General features: G+C 53.7%; 2 protein-coding genes across 2 annotated transcripts; both read right to left on the reverse strand.

Annotated features, from left to right (window-relative positions):
• Positions 1-4,910: 4,910 nt before the first annotated feature.
• On the reverse strand, positions 4,911-11,512 carry CDK5RAP1 (CDK5 regulatory subunit associated protein 1). Its single transcript, XM_033075280.2, has 13 exons — positions 11,274-11,512; positions 10,567-10,670; positions 10,052-10,086; positions 9,274-9,374; positions 8,928-9,138; positions 8,106-8,226; positions 7,607-7,837; positions 7,258-7,355; positions 7,090-7,145; positions 6,842-6,972; positions 5,823-5,972; positions 5,282-5,422; positions 4,911-5,150 (listed from the first exon to the last, which is right to left on the reverse strand). The coding sequence occupies exons 2-13, from the start codon at positions 10,642-10,644 to the stop codon at positions 5,070-5,072; spliced, it is 1,434 nt and encodes a 477-aa protein (XP_032931171.2). The 5' UTR covers positions 10,645-10,670; positions 11,274-11,512; the 3' UTR covers positions 4,911-5,069.
• A 1,057-nt stretch (positions 11,513-12,569) lies between these two features.
• On the reverse strand, positions 12,570-19,389 carry LOC117004276 (bactericidal permeability-increasing protein-like). The gene is made up of 15 exons (XM_033074963.1): positions 19,275-19,389; positions 18,369-18,468; positions 17,616-17,744; positions 17,019-17,174; positions 16,583-16,646; positions 16,066-16,129; positions 15,555-15,646; positions 15,215-15,391; positions 14,943-15,002; positions 14,651-14,818; positions 14,298-14,365; positions 14,031-14,073; positions 13,625-13,688; positions 13,057-13,133; positions 12,570-12,790 (listed from the first exon to the last, which is right to left on the reverse strand). Exons 1-15 carry the CDS (start codon positions 19,387-19,389, stop codon positions 12,755-12,757), a joined length of 1,413 nt encoding a protein of 470 aa, XP_032930854.1. The 3' UTR covers positions 12,570-12,754.
• Positions 19,390-20,448: the final 1,059 nt, after the last annotated feature.

The raw sequence follows: 20,448 nt of genomic DNA on the forward strand, positions 1-20,448 counted from the left end.
TTTTGGAATTGCCTCCTGTTTGGTTCTGATAGCTTCAACCAAAGCCTCCTACTATTCTTTTTCAAACTTCTTGTAATTAAATTACAGAAAGATTACTTTAAAAAAAAATTGTACAGACTAAAAGACACTAAATTACCCAAAGAGAAGGGAGCACCTTGTTTAGTCTCAAAACCCCATAACCAGCCTGATCAAAAGTGAATTTCAGTTCTGTTCCACTCACTATCCTCATGGATGCAGGAAGGAGAGGAGGACAATCCTTTCTGGCTGTTCATTTTCACAGCAGTGTGCTGAATATTAATCACCCTCAAACCCTCTGCTGGAGGTGCTGCTGCAAACTGCCCATCCTGGAGCTGCTCTCTAATTCCATGGGAGCCACAGCTGGGGTGGGTGAGGGATCCCGCAGTGACCTGGCTCTGTAAGTGGCAAACACAGCCCAGCAGTGTCCCTGAACACCCTGACAGCTCTGGTAGACATATGCCACTGTGCATCAGGCTGCTGTCATCCCTGGGATTGCTCTCCAGGAATTAGACACCTTTCCCCTCCTCCTTAATGCAAGAAGCAAATGTAGGGCAGTGAGGTTGAGATTTGGGTGTTTTCAACACCAATGGACTTTGCTTTTGACACCCTCGAAGACATAATAAGAAAGCCCTGTCTTGTCCTTGTGCTGGCAGCCCTGCCTGTCCCCAGGCTGGCGTACATCCAGCTCCACCTTCCTGGTGGCAGTGGCAGCTGCCCCAGAATGGCTGCTGGGGGAGGTGGCTCAGACCCAGCCAGAGCAGGGACCCTGGGCAGGGGCCCCCTTCAAATAATGTGAAATAATCCCCTTTCACATTTCCTAGTGGAAGTTCTGCTGAAGGGAAAGAGCCCCTGCCAGGCACACGAATCACAGAAAGTAGTGCTCTGTTGTTCACAGATACAGCTGTCCAAAGGAATTGCAGCACCTTCGCCTCACGGGAGGCATTTTAATTACTCTATTGACTCGTGCTCCTGAGAGCCCCAGGCATGTCAGAGCTCAGGCTGGGATCAGAGGGATGCAGAGAGACAGAGAGGGAATGCATGACCATCCCTGACAGCCCCAGTGCAGCCCCACTGCCGCCCCATCACAGTCCCAGTGCCCTGCCCTGCACACCAAGTGGTGCTGGGCCATTCCACGCTGTCTCTAACCAGCATCAGACCATCTTCACGTCTCTGATCTGTGTCTGGCTGTTAAATAACTCAGCAGCAGTGGAAAAAAAAAACCTTGAAAATATATCTGGAAGAAATAGAGCCATTAATGAAAAACATCAGAAAATAGATATCAAGTAATGACACCGCGATGAGAGCTTATTAATAGGAAAGGCTAAAGATAAAACTAATTTAAACCTGATGAGACAAGACATCTCATCTTCAGGAGAATGAGAAGTCAATAGTTGTCTGTCAGTAAAGGAAATAAATTGCTCACAAGGGAGAAGGAAAAGCTGCAGGACTGCTGGGCCCCAGAGAGCAGCAGTGCCTGTGACAGACTGAATTCACAGCCCCCAGAACTCGGAGCTGCCACTCACCGGTGCCTCTGTCATTGCCATGCAGGTCACAGCCCAGCAGGGCTCCAGGAAGGCACATGGGCATGGAGGGGCGCTGGGGACAGACAATGCCAACCTGGGGGGGCTGCAGAGCAGCTTGGGGCTGGTCTGGGGGTGCACCAAGCAATGGCAATGGAGAGTGAGCTTGCTGCGTTTCCAGCACAGCACAGAGTTCACCACCGGCTGCAGGGGAGCCTGTAGGAGCAGCTGTACCTGCCCTGCCAGAACCCAACCACTGCCAGTCTCAGAAAGGAGTGAACTAAGGATGGAACTGATTTTAGAAGTGGAAAACAGTTTTTAAATTTCTTTATGCTGCATTAAATCCCAGAGCTCTGTGCAAAGAGCTGGCTTCAGAAATGGTGAGATGATGAAAAGCTGCTGAAGGAAAACTCCCTGGACCCCCAGCCCACAGCAGCCCCAGAGCAGGGAGGAGGGGGAGGCCTGGGGGAATGGGCTGGCAGGCACATGGAGTCTGTCTGCTGAAGTGCAAACCCATGAAAAGAGGAGGAAAGCATTTCCCCTGGCACAGCCTGACAGACTGCTGGCATCACTCAGAGGCAATGCCTTGTCACCTGCCACCCCCTCAGCAGAGCGAGGCTCCAGCTGACCTAAAGCAAGCTTACAGCTTCCATCAGTGAAAACATCCATCCTTCCCTCCACCAGCACCATGGCATGCAGAGAAAAAACAGACTGCAGAGCTCGAGGGATTCTGGGGGAGGACGTGATACACCATGGGCAGCTCTGGCACTGGGAAAAGCCTGACTGCTCTGCTTCAAAAGTCTTGGAGAAGGGAGCAAGTTTGGGCAGGTGAGTGTAGGCAATGATGGGCATCAATTTTGAGGCTGTCCTCAGGCCAGTAAAAGCCTGAGCAGGGAACAGGGGCTGTGAGTGCCTGCTGCTGTCTGTCCCTCCACTCCCTGAGCACAGCCAAGATCTGAGGACAAACAAGTTTGCTCTCTGATGGGGATCCAGGGAACAAACGGGCTCTTGTTCTCCCTGACAGCGACCTTTGTGCCAGGTGAAGCTATTTGTGTGTGCGGGTGATGTCCTGCCTCGCCCACACACCCTGCCAGCAGAAAGGAAAGTGCAGGCTGTGTGTTACAAAATTCCGGTGTCAGGAGACACCCTCAGGGCACGGCTGCTGTTGGAAAGTAAATGTCATCCCAGCACTTCAGGTCTGTGCTGGGAAACCTGATCTGCCAAACGCCTCCTTAGGTGTTTGCCCATGGGTGTAACTGGGGCACGAGTGACTGGAAGGGCCCTACTTCAACCTGCAGAAGGTACAGGTGTACATCAGGGAGATGGGAGAGTTCAGGGCTCTCGTCCCTGCTCAGGGTGGGAACAGAAACGTGCGAGAAAGAACACGAGGTGCAAGTTCAGCTTTCCCAACAGCACGATTTAGGCAGCAAACCTGACAAGTGACACAGAACCCACATCCCACCTCCCGCATCCCACCTCCAGGCCTCAAGGAAAACAACACGTTCCTCCTTCCACGCAGTGCCAAAGGACTGACTCAGCCTCCAAGGTCACCGTAAGCACTTCCTAATGGATGCTTTGCTGCCTTAAAACCTCGGTCTTCATTCCCGAGGCCAATAAAAACTAAGGAGGCGAAGCAAATGGTGAGTGCTACGGCTCCCCGGGGAGCCCGTGCAGTGAGCATTATCACCTCCTCATCAAAATGTAAAACCCAGTTCTTCTCCTCATTAGACTCCCGCTCTTAAAATAATGATTGTAAAACGGTCACAGCTGGCCTCAAAGCAGGATGGAGGGGGGAGGGCACACTCTCGTCGGCACTTCCCACTCTGAATAGGGGCTGCTGGGGAGGTCAAAGTAAGCAGGGAAAGGTGGGTGTCAGCCCTTTCCAGGGTGCTGGCTCGAGCCCTGGTCCCAAATTGCCTGGGAATCACGAGCTGAAAGATTTGCCATAGGGCAGTTAAATTTGGCCACTGCCCAGTGTGCCTGATGAGCCAAGCATTGGCCTCAGTGCCCATCATCTCTGAGAGCTGTTGTTTATACATGCTGCTGCTTCCTTTGGGAGTTCATCCCAAACTGCTGCCCCTTCCTGAAACCCCCCTGGGCCACAGGCTCACTCTCGCTAGGCAGCAGAGGTTCAGGCCCTGGCTTGTTAACTTGGGCCAAAGACACTTTCCCATGTGGAAGCAGGAGGGAAGACCAGCCCTGTGTGCCTGTCAGCACCTCAGAGCCCACACGGACTGCGCTGAGTGTGCAGATTCACTTCTAGAAGGGACTCAGCTCTGACATAATAAGCTAAATGTATTTGTTTCTTGAAGCCTAATGAATATTCAGTGAACCATGCTGTTTTCAAAGAGATTGCAATTACAGCCCAGAAGGAGCTGAGCAGGAGAGGCAACTTTCAAGCAAAACCCTTTCACGTTTATTTTAAAATTCTGCAAATTCATGTTGTGACTGTCCTGCTACCAGCTGTTCCTTCAGAACTGGTCACTGGCTAGAGCCTTTTACAAGGATTTATTTTAATGACATGATTATTGTATGAAACTCACATCTCAGTTTACTCACAAGTGCAGGTCACAGGTCCTTGTTTGAATTTCACAGAGCAGGCTGGAATGTGACACTGTGCAGCCAGGGTCAGCTGCAGGTTGATTAAAACAAGGAACTGTCAGATGCACTCGAAGAACTTACTGGCCATTTAAATCAATACAACCACCTCTCTTAGTAAGCAAAGGGAAGGACACTCACAGATATTTGGATTACAAAACTGCACCCCAGATTTTAAGAGGTCAGAGATGGCCCTCAACTAGCAGCCATCTCTTCCCATGCAACCCCTAGGCCTGGAAACACAGAAATCTTCTCCAGAAAGATCCAATCCTCCCCAGTACCAGGGCAAGGCTGCATTCCTTCAGCCCCAGACACAACAGATTCACTGGTGCACGTTAAACACCATTTTTCATTCCACAGTCCAGTGCCACATTCCAACACGTAAGCATGGTGTGAGTTCTTGCATCCCCTTTCCAAGCGTTTTGCCAATATTTGGAAAGAATTAATAAATCTTCTGTTATTTCAGTTCTTTCTACCCCTTGATAATACTCCCACCATTCTCCAGCAACTACTGGGGCTGTGTTTTGTAGGTACTACCAGTTTTTGCAGCTCCTAAATTCAGCTGAGCTCATAGGAAGGAACTGCTCTGCACATCCATCTCTCAGACTCGGCGGTGCAAGTGGACGTGATAACAGTCAGAGGACAGACCTGCAGCACTGAGGGTGGGACAAGCCTCAGGGTAAGTCAAAATACACAGTCTCACAGTACTTGGATTTTTAAAGTTCACACAGAGGTTCTACCACTTTGAAACTGCACACATCTATGAGGGGCAAGTTGACACCAAAGCAGAAATATATATGTTTTATTATGTCATAAATAAATTTTAATATACATATGTATCTCCCTGGTTCTACCATATCTCCACCTGATCACACTTCCTTGTTTCTTTATGGAGAATACATGTTGCTTCCATCCTGGGGCAGCAGGGATCCCTCAGTGAGCAGCAGCAGCACGGGACAGCGTGGTCCGGCAGAGTGGAACTCCCCGCAGGGTCTGCGAGCTGGCAGAGGTTACCTGAAAGAAACAGCACAGGTCCTCAGGCATGGAAAGGCTGGGGAGGATCCATTCTAATTTTAGGCTCTTCTGGCATCAGCTGCCCTAGAGAACAGCACTGTGCAAGGAAATGAGCACTGCAGGTAGGTCACCTTCACCATCACATAGTCCCCTGGCTGGGCTCTGCCTGGAGCCCTGCACTCAGCAGCATCCTCCAGCTCGGCGTCGGGGAAGATCACCTTGATGTTGCCGTCGTTCCTCCCACACAGCTCCGAGGCAGAGCGTTTGCTAGGCTGGAAAAAGGACAGGGAACATTACCTGCATGGCAATTGCTCTGATTCACTGCTAGGCTTTATTGCCTCAGGAATTAATTGAGCACTATTGATGGTATTAAACTCACATTAACCAAGCCCTGGAACAGAGCACTGTGGCGAGAGCTGCTGGGTGACACTCACACACCAAAGCACAAATTCTGTGCTTGGCCAGAAACGCATCCCTAACTGATCCCATTCCCTGTGCTCAGCCCAGTGCTCTGGAAAAGTCAGGCTGTCTGCTTAGATGTGAAGAAACAGTATTGGGAGTCCTGGGATTACAAGGGGAAAGCGAGAAGGGAAGGCACAAGTGGTGACTGTTGTGCATAGCCTGAGATCCAGCAAGAAAGGAGGAGGACAATTCCATCCCAGGCCCACTCACCCCTTCCACCAGCACCAGCTGGGCCTGTCCCACCAGCGCTGCGTTGGCCCTCGCAGCCTCCTCCCGGAAGGTGGCAATGAGCTGCTCCAGCCGCCGCTTCTTCACTTCCGCGGGGACATCGTCCTGCAGCCGGTGATGCGCCCGGGTCTTCTGCACAAACAGAGCCAGTGCATCCCCTCAGCACCCAGCCCGAGCTCAGCGCCTTGTCTGACCCCAGAACCTCGTTTGTCTGACCCCAGCCAGGTGCACTGCTCTTCCAGCAACAGCTTCCCATGTTCCAACAGCATTTCAGTTTGTATCACAAAGAAACTATTCCAGTGCCAGCCACGTCCTCGTGCTACTTGCATCTTTCTCTTCCCCCTTTTAGGCAGAAGGTCTGATGCAGGGCACTGAGTATCAGTGGCTGTGAAACAGTTCTGCAGCTCCTGTGTGGGATGTGCCTGTGCCTATCTGTTCATAGACAACAGATTCTACTACTTCTAATTTATGTACTGAATGATGATCCAAATCCCTTTGCTTCCTTATATTTCCCAACTTTCTGTCCTCTTCCCCAACAGTATCATACACTCTGGAGAGGATTCTAATGGAGACTTACCAACTACCCACTTTTCTCACGAAAATACCTTCTCAAAAATTCACCACTTCCCTCCAGACCTGACTGACAGACGCTTATAGCTGGGCTCCAGCCTGGGTCCATCAGCACATTCCTCCTCAGCAAATAATGTATTTGCAGCCTCTTCTGAAACAGTTGCTTCCCTGCAATGACCCTGGAGCATCTGCAGAGCCAGGTGACCGAGCAGTTACCAACCCTGACACTGCTACAGAGAAGCTGGAAGCCTTGCAGAACCCCATACCCTACAAGTGCTGCCTGGGACAAATGGCATCTACCAGTAAACCAAGTCTTTGGGTAAGATTTTTCAACAGCTTTTTAAAAAATGTGTTACTGTGATAAACAGCACTGAGGAGTTTAGGGGACACACACAGAGATAACAGCCCTCTCCACCAGGGCCTGCACTCACCTGTCTCATGCTGTAGGCGAACAGGAAGCCGATGTTGTAGCGGACTTCCCGCAGCAAGGACACTGTCTGCTGGTGATCCTCCTCTGTCTCTCCGCAGAACCCAGTGATGAAATCACTGCTCAGGCTCACTCCTGTAACACACACACACAGCTGTACACTCCCCTCATGGAAGACAGGAATGCTGGACTCGGGAAAGGACAGTGAGATGCGGCTGTGCTGAGTTCAGACCAAGCCACAGGAACACGCACCTGGAATAGAGTCACGCACGTGGCGCACAAGCTCTAAATATGCTTCTCTTGTGTATCTGCAATGAACAGCACATGGATTTGCTAACTGGAAACCCACAACATCAGTGAGAAGAAACCAGCAGCCCAAACCAGAGGGCAGGACACAGGGCTCCTCGTGGGGTGACCCACCCTCGCCGCATGGCCTCCAGGACTCGTGTGCTCCCACTCTGGGCTGGGAGGTGCAGCTGCTTGCAGATGTTGTGTCGCTCCTGGATGAGCTGCAGGACCTGTGGTAAGTGAGCAGGAGATATCTCAGACAGCTTAACTGTACCAGGGTGCCAAGGAAAAGTCTTTCTTGGATAAAAGCCAGCAAACTGCAAACCTGCCAGCTTTAGCCCCAACATGCAAGTCCCAGGAGCTGCTGCTCCCAGTTGAAGAATCTACATTCTCCTTGGGACGGCAGCACAGCCCATACCTCACATTTCAGAGCTGCCTCACTGCCTGCAAGCAGAGGCCAAGGTGTTTATTTTACACTTGCCTCATCAGGAAAATCCTTGGGGTGCGGAGAGGTGAAACGGATCCTCATTTCTGGATCAATCCTAGAGACCTGGTCCAGCAGGTGTGAGAAGCGCAAACCTCCTGGTTTGGCTTTGTAGACTGTGCTAAAGCCACGGCTGAGGCCTGGGGCAGCCACCGACTGAAACTGCACCTCAGACAGGTCTCGAAAGCTGTTGACATTCTGACCCAAGAGGGTCACTTCTTTCACTCCCTACAAAATAAACAGAGAAGAAAAAATACAACCTGGGCAGGATGGCCATGGTTTTACTCCACAGAGTTTCCAACAGAAGCCCTCCACTCCCTATCTGTCATGGAGTATTATGAAGCGAATCAAAAAGCCATTGGTGGAACCCCACCACAACCTCATCTCTGTAGAGAAAGGCAGTGACACTGGTTACAAGTACCGCTTGTAAACACTGTCACCAGGAACCACCCTTTCTCCCATGGTTTGGGACAGGTGAGAGGAGGCTCTGCCTCACCTGATCTGAGAGCATCTTCACTTCCTGCAGGATGGAGGCGATGGGGCGGCTCCTTTCCCGGCCTCGGGTGAAGGGCACGATGCAGTAACTGCACATGTTGTCACAGCCCCGCATGATGGACCTGCCAAGAGGTAAAGCACAGGTCACACCCCACTCCTCCAGAACTGTCCACGCTGCATCCTGCCCAGGATGAGCCTAGTACTGCTGCTTGCAGCCAGCTCCACACACAGACCATCCACACTGGATTCAGCTTGCCCTGAGCTAACATCTCCTGATTTTTCACATGCATTTCCAAGAAAGCTGGAAAGAACTAATGAGGCACAGACGGCCACTGCAGCCCGGCAGTGATCAAAGATCCGTCCACATCCCATTCCTGCAGAGAGCATTACTGTCCTTCCATACCCTACAGCCACACCAAGCAGAGTCTGATTTCATGTCTGACAATGTTTTCACCAAAACGAAACAATCAGAAATTATAATGTGTAGAGGATTAGAAGAATAAATAGCAGAAGCTGGGCAGGGCACCACAGAAGGCAAGGGATGAGAGAGACATGGACTTCAGGAAGGAACAGTGGCACAGAAATCAGTGCAGCATCAAGTTGAGAGTCAGCATTCCCAAAGGAGAGGAAGAGAAGTCTACAACAGCCAGAGCTCAGGGCTCAGTCACACAGCAAAGCAGCAGCAAACACACACACACTCTGGGAGATTCAGTGCAGCCAGGCACTGTATCTCCTGGGCAGCTGCTGTCACTGACACATCTGCTCTGCACACCAGATTTCCAAACAGGAGCCAAAGAAACAAGCACTGAGAAAAGGTACTCACACAAATGCTGTTGTGCCACCTGCACTAGTCTGGACTGGGAGAATGTCAGCGTAAGTCTCATCTAGGGACAGCAGGACATTGGCAGCTTGCTGGCCAGACTCTGCCACTGCCAGCAGCCGGGGAAGGTCACGGTAGGCATCAGGGCCTGCCACCACATCGACCAGCTTCTCCCTGTGCAGAATCTCCTCCTTAAGCCTCTCGGCCATGCATCCTGCCAGCAAAGGAGAAGGGTGCTCATGAGGCAGTGCCTGCTCTCCATTGCTCCCTGCAGCCCTTCCCAGCTGCTCTCACCCCAGGGAAAGGCAGGTGCTGCCAGAGGGATACAGGTGATGCAGCACGGCCGTACCCAGGATCCCGATGCGGAGCGGAGCGCGAGCCTGGGGCCGCCGGGCCTTCAGCGCCTTGAGGTGCTGCAGACGGTTCCAGATGGCCTGCTCTGCCTTCTCCCTGGGGAGACAGCAAACCTGCCTATTCCACCTGCTGCTCTTGAGCACAACACCAGTCTTAAGCAGCCCTAGTGCTTGGTGAGGAGAATTCAGCTAAAGGCAGGGAATCGAATGGCACCTGAGAGTGCCGTTTGTGGTGTGAGGATTATGTCTTGACTCTATCTTATCTGCTATCACTTTGCTTGCCTGAGAGCATCTCCATTGCAGAAACACCTCAGGAACTAAGCTCTTAGGGAGAAAAAGCGTCTTGGCAACAGTACAAAGTATCCTGCAAGTGACAGTGAGCATTTGGTGTCTTCTGCATTCAGTAAAAACAAGCAAAGTTCCCTTTCTATCAAATTGCCCCTAAACGTATTTCTCACATTTTTAAAGTACAGACATTGTACTAGAGAGTCGCTTCAAGAGAATACAGAATAGTTGAAAATAAAATCATTAATTGTGCAGGTCTCTCACTGCCCATGGCATATACACAGAGCTTATACTACCAAAGAACTTCTCACTACCCAGAGAAGCAATTCATAGCAAAATTAACATTGTAAATCATAGCCAGCCCTATCCTCAACTAAACAGCCAGTTTCACACCTGCACACTCCTTTCCTCATGCAACACCTTTATTGTCTTTTTTTCAAATGGTAATTCCTCAAAAACTGTCCCAAACCAGTGACAACATTTCCTTACCTCACGGAACAGGTGACAAGAAGAACCACATCTGCCTAAATCAAAAGCAACAAAAAGAGAAAAATCTTTAAAAGCCAAACAGTAAGTTCTCCTGCCCTGCCCTGGTAACCTGAAGAGGTACACTATAAAACTCACTTAACTCAGGGAAAAAGACCTGCCTGAGTACACAGCAGGCTTCAACAAAAAGAGTTGCAAGAAAGAAACAGAAGACAAGCAGAATCTTCACTAAATGGTAAAAGTAAACTCAAAGATGAGACAGGAGGATCCCGCTGTGTCCAATCCCTCTCCAACTGAGACAGAGCCCAGTAGTTTAAAGAAAAAAGACAACCCACAGCTTTCTACCACACTTGTTAAGTAGTTTCCTTCACAGAACTCAGAGTGCAAAACTCATAACTCAAACTCATAACTCAAAACTCATCCCACAGGGGTACACACAAAAGAAAAGCTGGGACTTGCAGGCACGCCAGGGCTTACCAGGGCTGTGCTCCAGGAGAGCTGCCAAGGTGCTGCCTTACCTCATCCAGCTTCTTTGTTCTGGCATAGCCACTCTTCTGCAGGATGGCCCAGGCAATCTCCGTGTCATTGACGTTCATCTGGCAGCCGTAGGTCTCCAGGTACACTGCAACAAAGGGCATGGGATGCAGGAGCCTGCCCAGCTCCCATCCACAACCGGTCCTATCTCCTGCTCTGCGGGAAGAAGCCTTCAATGCCACCACTGGAGTCAAGGAAGCAGCACAAAAACTGCCTGCACCTGCAGCCCACAAAGAATAAACCGAAGTACAGGGTCTGGGAAACCTGTGTGCTCTGCAACAACAACAGGGCTGGGCTGTGACTGCAGAGCAGCAGCAGCTGTCCTTACTAAGATACAACGCTGATGGAAATGAAAACCATCCCTGCCAGGGCACCGCAGCCGCACAGGGGCTACCACAGCCCCACTGAGAGCCCAGCACGTACTGCTGCCATGTGCCAGAGCAACCTGCTCTCTGCCCAGCTCCATGGTAGAAGAACACACACGACTTTGCAGCCAAGGACTAAACCCTTTCTAGCGTCAAGACCCTGTTAGAGCCTCAAAAGCTCCCGAACAACCCATTTTCCCAGCTCTGGTCAGGCTGTGCAGCACCACTGTCTACACCGGCCTTACGGCTGCCCTTGACCGGGCAGCGAGGCCACAGCAGCGGGGTTCGGCTGACCCCAACAGCTCCGGCCCCGAAGTCCCACAGACCTTTCGGGGCCCCGGGGGTACAGCCCGGCTCAGGCGGCAGCTCCGGCGACGGCCCCGGCTGCCCCACGGCAGCTGCCCTCAGGAAGTGCCGCAGGTCGGGCCCGGCGGGCAGCGCGACACCGCGCCCCACCGGCCGCTGTCCCGGCCCGCAGCGCGCTCTGCGGGCGGCCCCGGTGCGCGGGGCGGCCCCGGGCGGGCGGAGCAGCCCCGCCGCCCGCAGCGCTCGGGCGCCGGGCAGCATGGCCACAACCGAGGGGCCGCTTTGGGGGACGGACCGGCCGGCTAGGCACGGAGCAGCCCCGCCGTGCGCCGAGAATGCGGCCCCGCCGCTGCCTCCGCCCCTCGGCGCCGCGTTCCGCCCCACCGCCGTTCCGGGCCCGCCCCGCTGCTGGGCAGCAGCGCCGCGGGAATCATAAAATCACAGAATTAATTAGGTTGGAAAAGACCTCCGAGATCATCGAGTTCGAGCTGTGACCCAGAACGACCCTGTCAATCAGACCAGGGCACTGAGTGCCACGTCCAGTCTCCGTAAACACCACCAGTGACAGTGACTCCATGACCTCCCTGGGCAGCCTGTTCCAAATTCTAATGACCCTTTGTATGAAGGAATTTTTCCTAATATCCAACCTAAAAGTCCCCTGGTGCAGCATGTCCACTTGTCCTGTTGCTTGCTCTCTGGAAGCAGAGCCTGATCCCCGACCTGGCTGCACCCTCCTGTTGGGGAGTTGTCAGGGTGAGAAGATTTGCCCTGAGCCTCCTTTTCCCCAGGCTGAGCCCCTCCAGCTCCTTCAGCCTCTCCTGGTGCTCCAGCCCATTTCCCAGCTCCACTGCCCTTCTCTGGACATGCTCCAGCACCTCCATGTCCATTTCCAAGTGAGGGGCCTAGAAATGGAAACTGGACTGGAGTTGTAGGACTCACCAATGCCAGGGGGACAATCACTTCTGTGGTCTGGCTGCCCCACTGGTTACAAACCAGGATGATCCAGGCCAGTTTGCCCCTGGCCTTCTTGGCCACCTGGTGCTCATGTTCAGCTGCTGTTGAGCAGCACCCCCAGAGCCTTTTCCACTGTGCTCTTTGCAACCATGTTGCCCCAGGTCTGGAGTGACAGGACAGGACACCAGTGCTCCATGGTGCCTCACCATGGCCATGGAAACACCAAACCAGATGGTCCCAATCCAGCTCCCACTGGCCCAGTGAAACCCCAAGCACAGACAGTGACACTGACACTCAGGTCCCAGCACCAGCACTTTTATTGCTGTGCAGAGGAAGGAGGGGGAGGTAGCTTGGGACAGGGCAGCCCCAGCTCATGGTAGCGCCAGGTGAGGCCCCAGGAGGAGGATGGAGGGTCTGGGCCAAGGCAGCGTTGCAGGGCACTGGCAGAAGCAGTGATCTTTGGTGCTGGGATCAGAGGCAGAGAAGGGCAAGAATGCAGCATATTTAGGTGCTGAAGAGTTCTCATCGCCTTATCTTCATCCCAGGGCTAGACGTGAACATCTGCTCCAACAAGCAGGAAATCCTGGCAGAAAGAGACAAAGTGCTGAGCTGCCACTGGCCCTGGCAGCTGCATTGCCGAGCACCCACCAGATCCCTGAAGGGAGCATGGATTGGCACGTGTGCTCTGGTTTGCTGCTGGACCACTGGGATCTCAGGGAAAAGCACCCTCCAATCCATCATTTCCCATCAGAGCTGGGGGAACTGGATTAGGAGGCTGTGCTGGTAAGCAGGGCTTTGGGGGCAGCAGGATGGGCCCCAGCTGGGACCAGATGCTCTACCCTCACTCACCTGGTGGAACTTCACAAGGATATTGGAGAGCTGAATTCCATTTGGCATGGGGAGACGCAAACCCTCATCTAACCGGGCTGGAAAAGACAACACATGTGTCTGCATTGGGATGGGAATGGGACTCAAGGCAGCACAGAGCACACACAGAACGTGGCCACCTCCCTCCCCCAGCCCTTTCCTCTCCTCCACTGCTCCTGGGGCAGGCAGAGGAAACTCCTCCCAAGCTCCTGAGGTAGGGCTGCCTGTTGTGCCATGACAGCCCCCTCGGGGCCTCCAGCCACCAGCCCCACTCTGGTGTGAGCTGCTGGCTAGGCAGGAGAAGCAGGGATTTGGGGAGAGGGTCTGGAAAGCATTAGGATATGCTAGGGCTCATATTTTCCATTGTGTTTGCTGCTGGGAGCCTGTCAGAGCAGCAAGAGGCTCCCACTGCTTCACTGCCGCCTCCTGCATGCACTTTTCCCTGATCAGCCTTGGCAATGAGGATTTAATTAGTGAGCTGGGCCACTTGGATGGAGCAACCTGAGTGGAGGGTGCTCCAGCACCCCCATTCCCTCCAGTAGGTTCTCACCATTGAGACGTGGGAGCACGACTCTGGAAGTCAAGACATTCATTATGGACTGCAGAGATTCAACCTGGGGAGTGGGGAGAGAAGGAGGAAAAACTTTAGCCTGCACGACAGGAGACATGCTGGCACTGGGGGATAATTCAGAAAAGAAAAAGAGATAAGGAGCTGGGATGGGCACATGCTTTGCCAGAGACCAGCAGCTTTGTCTGGCCAAACAGGCATGGTAGGAAATGTTGGGATGAGAGCAGCAATGGATCCTTTCCCAGCCAGCAGGCTGAGGCAGGAGGAGGCTGCAGGATCAGTGAGGGGTCCCATGTTGGGATGCAGCAGGGAAATGAGCCTTTGTTCCAGCCCCAGCAGGCTGCCAGCTCCATGCAGAGGGTTCTGGTCATGGTCAAGGAGAGCTTACCTGGAAAGTGCCAACAGCCGAGTCCTTCAGAGAGAGCCTGATCCTGCGCAGGGACAGAAGTGGTGCTGTGGAGGATGTCCCAACAGAGGGAGCAATTCCACCCATCGATGGCCATGCAGATCCCTCTCCCTCCAGCCCCAGCTCGTTCCTTCCACACCAAGCCCACATCCCTGGGCCTTCCCACTCCCCCTTCTCTGTCCCATGGCACACAAAACAGAAACACCCCCAGCGACCCCCTGCCCAGTCAGTCGCTGCTCCCCTCTGTACCTGCCCACATCCAGGCTCCCAACGATGCGGCCGGATCTCACGTTGATGACAGCGGACACGTTCCCTGTCTGGGAGAGAGCACAGAGCTCTGGCAATGCTCCTCCCACCTCACCCCAAAGCAGACACCCGGAGCAATGGCTCTGACCAGCTGAAGCACACCACTGCCCATTCAGGGGCGTGTTTGCACCCAGCATTAAAGCTGGCATTTCTCAGCTCAGCGATTGTTCTGTTGGGGACACCCCCACTGTGCCTGGTCAGCACCCAGCACCTCCCCTGGCAGGATCTGAGCAACAGGACTGGGCCCAGCTCAAACTCCCTTCTGCCCCACTGCCACAGGCTGTGTTTGAGCTCACCAGGCTGAGGAGGAAGAGAGGAGCCAGGCTGGAGTTGGGAAGGATGGCATAAGCCTGGGCATCCACAACGGGCTGGAACGAGATTCCTCCTGGTCCAATAGTCAGGAATGGAGCAGTGGGAGCTGACAGCCTGAACTTCATTGGCATGTTGGGGTACATCTCCTCCAGCTGTGTGGGAGTAGGGAGAGGATGGGAATGATGGAGCCAAGCCCTGGATCTGAGGGAGAGCACCTGGCACAGAGCAAAGCCCGTGTGTGCAAGAGCTCTGGGCAGGCAGGGCCAGACTGCTCACCTGGGGAATGAAGGCTGAGAGGAGAGAGGTTTCCAATCTGAACACTGTATCCTTTGGGATCTGCAGGAGAGGACTGTCACACTGGTGCAGTTTGTCCCAGAGGATCCCATGGTGAGCCCTCCCGCCCTCAAATGCTGCCATGTCCAACAGCCCAGCCCCATTCCACAGCCCCCAACTCTCTCACTGGGGCTTCTCCAAGACTGCTGGCTGCTCCCAGAGCACCTCAGCAAATGGAACCTCTTTCCCAGCCCTGTCCCACTTGTACCACTCACCATGGCATCTGTAACCTCAAAGACCAGTGCCCCAGCCTTGTGGTAGGCAATGCTAGCTGTGTTGAAGAAGTAGCTGGAGGCTCCAAAGTAAACCATGCGGTCGTGATCCGACGGGAAGGCCAGTGGCAGTGGTGAGAAGGGGACAGTGGAACGGTGAGCCAGGGAGTAGAATTCACCCTGGGAGGAGAGAGAGACTTGGAGAAGGGGTGCAGCAGCCATGGCGCTCATCTGCTGACTCAGGCTGCCAAAATGCATTTGCAGCAGGTACCAAAACCTTGGTTCCCACCTTCCTGTGGCAATGGTATTGGCAAATTGAAGTGTCTCTAGGGATGCCTCTCACCTTCAGGTCCAGATCGAGGGACTGGGCAGTAGCTCTTGGGGGTCCCACCAAGGAGAAATCGATCCCAGTGTTGTCATCTATTCTGGCTGTGACTGTAAACACGAGGAAGAGAGATGAGTGACAATGACATGATTGGGAAAGCCGGGAGCAGACAGTCTCCACTGGCATCTGGGCAGTGCCATGCCTGGGCTGCCTGGTGCATCAGCTGAGTACCAACTGCCCCTGTGCTTGCTTCTGCTAAGAAGCAAAGTTCCCCCATTTTTCTCCAAGCTTTTTCACAGCCATGGACCCGAAGAATGGCCTGGATCCCCCAGCTAAGGCAGTCCAAGACCATGCAAGTCCCTGGGCACAGATCTCCACAGCTAGACAGGACAAAGACAAGTTGATCTACAGCTCCAGCTTGGGTGCTGGCACACTAAGAGATGGGGAGTGGACACAAATTAAAACATTCCTCATGGCTGGGAAAAGCTAGGAAGAGCTGCTCCTAAACCCATTTGCAGTCCCCCAGTACCTGGCAGGGTCTGGACCTTCTTCTGGAACACGTTTTTTACAGACTTGGCCACACTGTCACAGACCTGTGGGACAGAAAGGCCACAGAGCTGAGCAGGGGTGACAGGGTCACAGTCCCCACTTGGAGCCCCAGCCACACTCCCTACTCCGTGACAAAGCCTGCTTAAATCAAAGAGCACACAGTGGTGATTGTCTCCATTCATCAGGCAGCACATTAACTGTCAGACACACAAGCAGGGTTTATACATACAAGCATCTGCTTGCAGCAATGTCCCTGCGGCACAGTTCGGCTCTGGGGAGACCCCAGGAAGGAATCTCAGGTGACCCATACAGCAATGAACTGTGCTGAATAGCCAGGATGTGGCTGAAGAAGAGCAACAGAGATGATTCAACCACCCCACAGGGGAGTGCTCTGGCTGTAGTTACATCTCCACATCTGATCCTTTGAGCACATCACTACAAGTGAGGGCTAAAGACCACCAGAAAACCCAGGGCCCAGCCCTCCACTCCTCACATACCTTGCTCTGAAAACTCTTCTTCAATCTGGATTCAATAGCCTTGTGGAACAGGTTGTAAAGCCACCTGCAGAGAAACACAGAGAGAAGCCCTGTTTAATTCAGATCCATACTGCAGAAGGATGTGCCCAGGAAAGGCAGACCCTAGAGATCCAAGAGCCTGGGAACATCGTTCCCACACCAATTTGGATCTGCCTTTGCCCCAGGGTTTAGATTTGCAAACAGACTCGTTGGTAAACCACAGAAGTCTGGTGTCTGCCTTAACCACACCCACCCCCTTTCAATGTGCAGCCACATGTGGAGCAGGAGAAATTTGGGCCAGATTTAAGACCAGGACGCCTCAGATTTGCCAACAACTTACTCCTCACACCAGAGCCACATTCCTATGGCAGGGGGGCTAACACTCAGTGCTTCCAGAACTTCCAGTGAAGTTACATACCGCAGCTTCCCAGAAAAGCGCACACGGACATCGGAAATGCTGGCACTGCAGGCCGAGGTGCTGATGGTGGGCTTCCCAGTGGTGTCACTGCCCAGACTCAGGGTGAGTTTGATGGAGACACCTTCCACCTTCAGGTTAAAAGATCCGCTGCTCCGGCTGCAGGGTGAAGGGAATGAGAAAGGGATGTTTGTCAATGCCAAGGCCTGGTGAAGAGACCTCAAATCAGCTTCAGGATGAATAATCTAGCTAGATCATTCTCCTCCTTGTATGGTGCATCCAGAGGAGACTTGGAAAGATTTTTAACTCGGGAGAAACAAATTCCACTGGCACAAAAACTAGGAGAGGTAACCTTTAAATAGAGGGGAGTGAGAGCAAGTAGGGGAGGTTGAAGAGACACCTGAGGGTCCATGTATAGCTCCCCTTCTGTGTGCCGTGTTCCTGCCTGTTCCCACCCTGTTTAATCCATTATATCTGGGGGAGCAAAGTGACAGCTGCCCAAAACACAAGAGAAAGGGAGAGGAGAAAAACCTGTCCGGATCCAGTGTTGGAGACACAGGGTGGGTGCCTGAATAGGGAGAGGAAGACATGGGAACTCACATAAAAGCCATCTTCACCCTCCAGTCCCCATCAAGCTCAGCAAAGGCGTTGGAGATGGAGACCTGCAGGCCCACGTTGGAGATTGGGGTAATCCTTGAGTGTGGGAAGCGGAAATTGGGAATACGGAGTCTAAAAATGCATGAATAAAAAGAAAAGTCATGTTACAATAGTTCCTTGCTCCCAAGCACAAAGGTAGGGAGGGAGGATGGGAGAGAGACAATCGGGGAGGGAAGGAGGGTGAGCAGGAGGGAGTGGTGTCACTGCACTGGCAGCATCCCCAGCTGCTGTTCTGCTGCTGCAAAGCAATGCCTGGCAGGGACACACACAGCAGAGGGGATCCTTTGGGAATGTGACCCTTGCAGGCACCCACGGCAGCTCCAAACGCTGCACTGCAGGAACAGAGAGGAACCTGGGGCAGCAGGGAGCTGGCATTTCCACAGGGGCTGGGCTCCTGCTCCACATGGGAATGTGTGCTCTGGTCACACAGGCAAGGCCATCTCCACTATCCAAGCTTTGATTGCACACAATCCACACACATCCAGAGTGCCGTGACCCCGTTCCCTTTTTTCGATTTGGGCAAGGAGTGAAATGGGAACATATCTGCCTGTATCAAGGACAGAGCCAACATTTCAGGGAGCTGTGAATGGGACAGGATGGTCCTCACTGCTGTGGGGGCTCCCCACCCTCCCCACTTCTCCTGCCATACCCTGGACTGGGGGCAGTGGGTGGCTCCAAGGAACTGGCAGGGCTCACCTGGACAGCTCATAGCGCACTTTCCCTGATTTACCCGAGATGTCTGGCAGCTTCAACTGGGCCAGCTCCTTCTCCAGGATCGCCATCCCCTGCTGATTCACTGCAAGAACACAGGGAGATCATCACTCCACCACTGCCACAGAAGCTGGAGCACACACTGGGTGCACAGGAGAAGGATCAGAGGAAAGATCGAGGTGATGCTGCCTCCCAGGCTGGCTTTAAAGGAAACCTCCGTGCACAGAGCCCTGTGAGCACACAGGCAATGCTGCCTGGTGCCCTGCTTGCAGCCCCAGGGGAAGGTGGGGGCCACAGAAAGGAGAGAGGTGTCCCAGTCCTAACTCTCCTGGCTGTGCACTGGATGATATCTGCAGGAGGTCCAAGGCACCAGGCTGCTGTGTATTTCTCACACAGTGTATTTCAATCCATAACTCTGCTCTGCTGGAGCCGGAGCTCTGCCTGCTCCATAAAACCAGCACATGGCCCATCCATCTCTGTCACTGGCCTCTGAAATTCCTCAGCTCCTGTCTGCTCTGCAGCTCCCTCCTCCAGGGCTCATGGCTTGGCTGCCTGGACATGCTGTGGGACCAGCACCCTCCTGCTCTGCCAGCCCCCCACACAGCCTGGCTGCAGCTCCCTGAGACCCCACAGGGCTGTCCCCTCTGCACGGACTCCATTGTGTTGTGGGGCTGGGGGCAGACAGGTGCAGCAGGGCAAGCCCTGGGCCATGGTGCATTTGGCACCCCTGTTCAAGGATTTCCCCACCCTGCCCCTGTGCTCCTCACATGGGCACCCATGGCCATTGATCCCCCATCCTGCCCCAGGACCCTGCACTTCTCACAGGGTACCTGGCTCCACACCTCTGCCACCAGCACATCTGTGAGGAGAGAAATCTGAAACAGAACCCACCGTAGTCCAAGCCTGCCTGGGTGATCCTCACCACGAAGCCGGGGTTGGTGGCTGTGGTGAGTGCCAGGCACAAGGCCAGTGCCCCGCAAGCCACTGCCAGGCTCTTCACTCCCATCCTTGCTTCACAGCCCACCCTGTGCAGAGCTCTCCCTGCTCACACCACCTTTATATCCCTGCCAAAACAGGAACCACAGGCACAGGTGGTATTTGGAGCCACGGGGGGTGTCCCCAGGACTTCCTGCTTGGCCCCTGCCCTGCTGCGCTGTGCTGCTGGCACCATGGCATGGCCCAGCACAGAGGCACACCTGGTGCCAATCACCCAAAGCAGAGAAGGAGCAGTGGAAACTGGGAGGCAACAGCCCAGTTTCCAGCTGTCAGTCAGTGCCAGCAGTCCCTGCCTGTGGCATCCTCAGTGGAGCAGAGCTGGCGTTGGCGCTGCCACCTGAGCCTGACAGAGCCACATTCCTGCAGCCTGCACCCAGCAAAAGCTGGGAACAGCCTGGGCTGCCCAGGAGCAGGGTCCCAGCCCTGCTGCTCTCCATTCCTGTCCCTGTCCCATGGCTCTCCTGGCTACTCTGTGAGCTTCTTCTGTCACACCATAGGCCTGCCAAAGCCACCAGAGCAGCCTTGGGGCACCAGAGCAGCCTTGGAGCACAGCAGTGGCTGAAGAAGGCAGGTCACAGCTTCTCACCTCATGGGATCAGACCCCAGGGATACCCCAGACCCAGCAGGGCTGACAAAGGGGCTCCTGCCTGGGCTGGGCAGCTGTACCAGGGCAAGTACTTCACTGGGGTGCCCTGCACCTCCAGACCCTGTCACAGGGCTCCTGCACAGAGCAGCCATGCACAGGAGCAGCCATCCATCATGCCAGGATCAGGCTCCAAAGACAACGCTGCTGAGGCCTGATATGTCACAGCTCTTGTCACGATGGCTGGAGAGAGGGGCAGGAGCTGGGTTATATCTTAGATGTTCTGGGCACCATACTTCAGCTTGTGGTTGTCTTCCTTAAAAATCTAAGTAGCTAATAGTTGCTATAAAATCGTTTATTGCAAAGGCACATTAATCTTGAAAGGCAAAGAGTCACAAACGTTGAAGTCCATGTTAAGTTTTTCTATAGAGTTTCAAATAGAAGCAGAAGCTGCTCCCCAGGGTCCCAGCAGGGCCGATGTTGCTG

This window comes from Catharus ustulatus, chromosome 17 (assembly GCF_009819885.2).
Source record: "Catharus ustulatus isolate bCatUst1 chromosome 17, bCatUst1.pri.v2, whole genome shotgun sequence".
Classification (NCBI taxonomy): domain Eukaryota; kingdom Metazoa; phylum Chordata; class Aves; order Passeriformes; family Turdidae; genus Catharus; species Catharus ustulatus.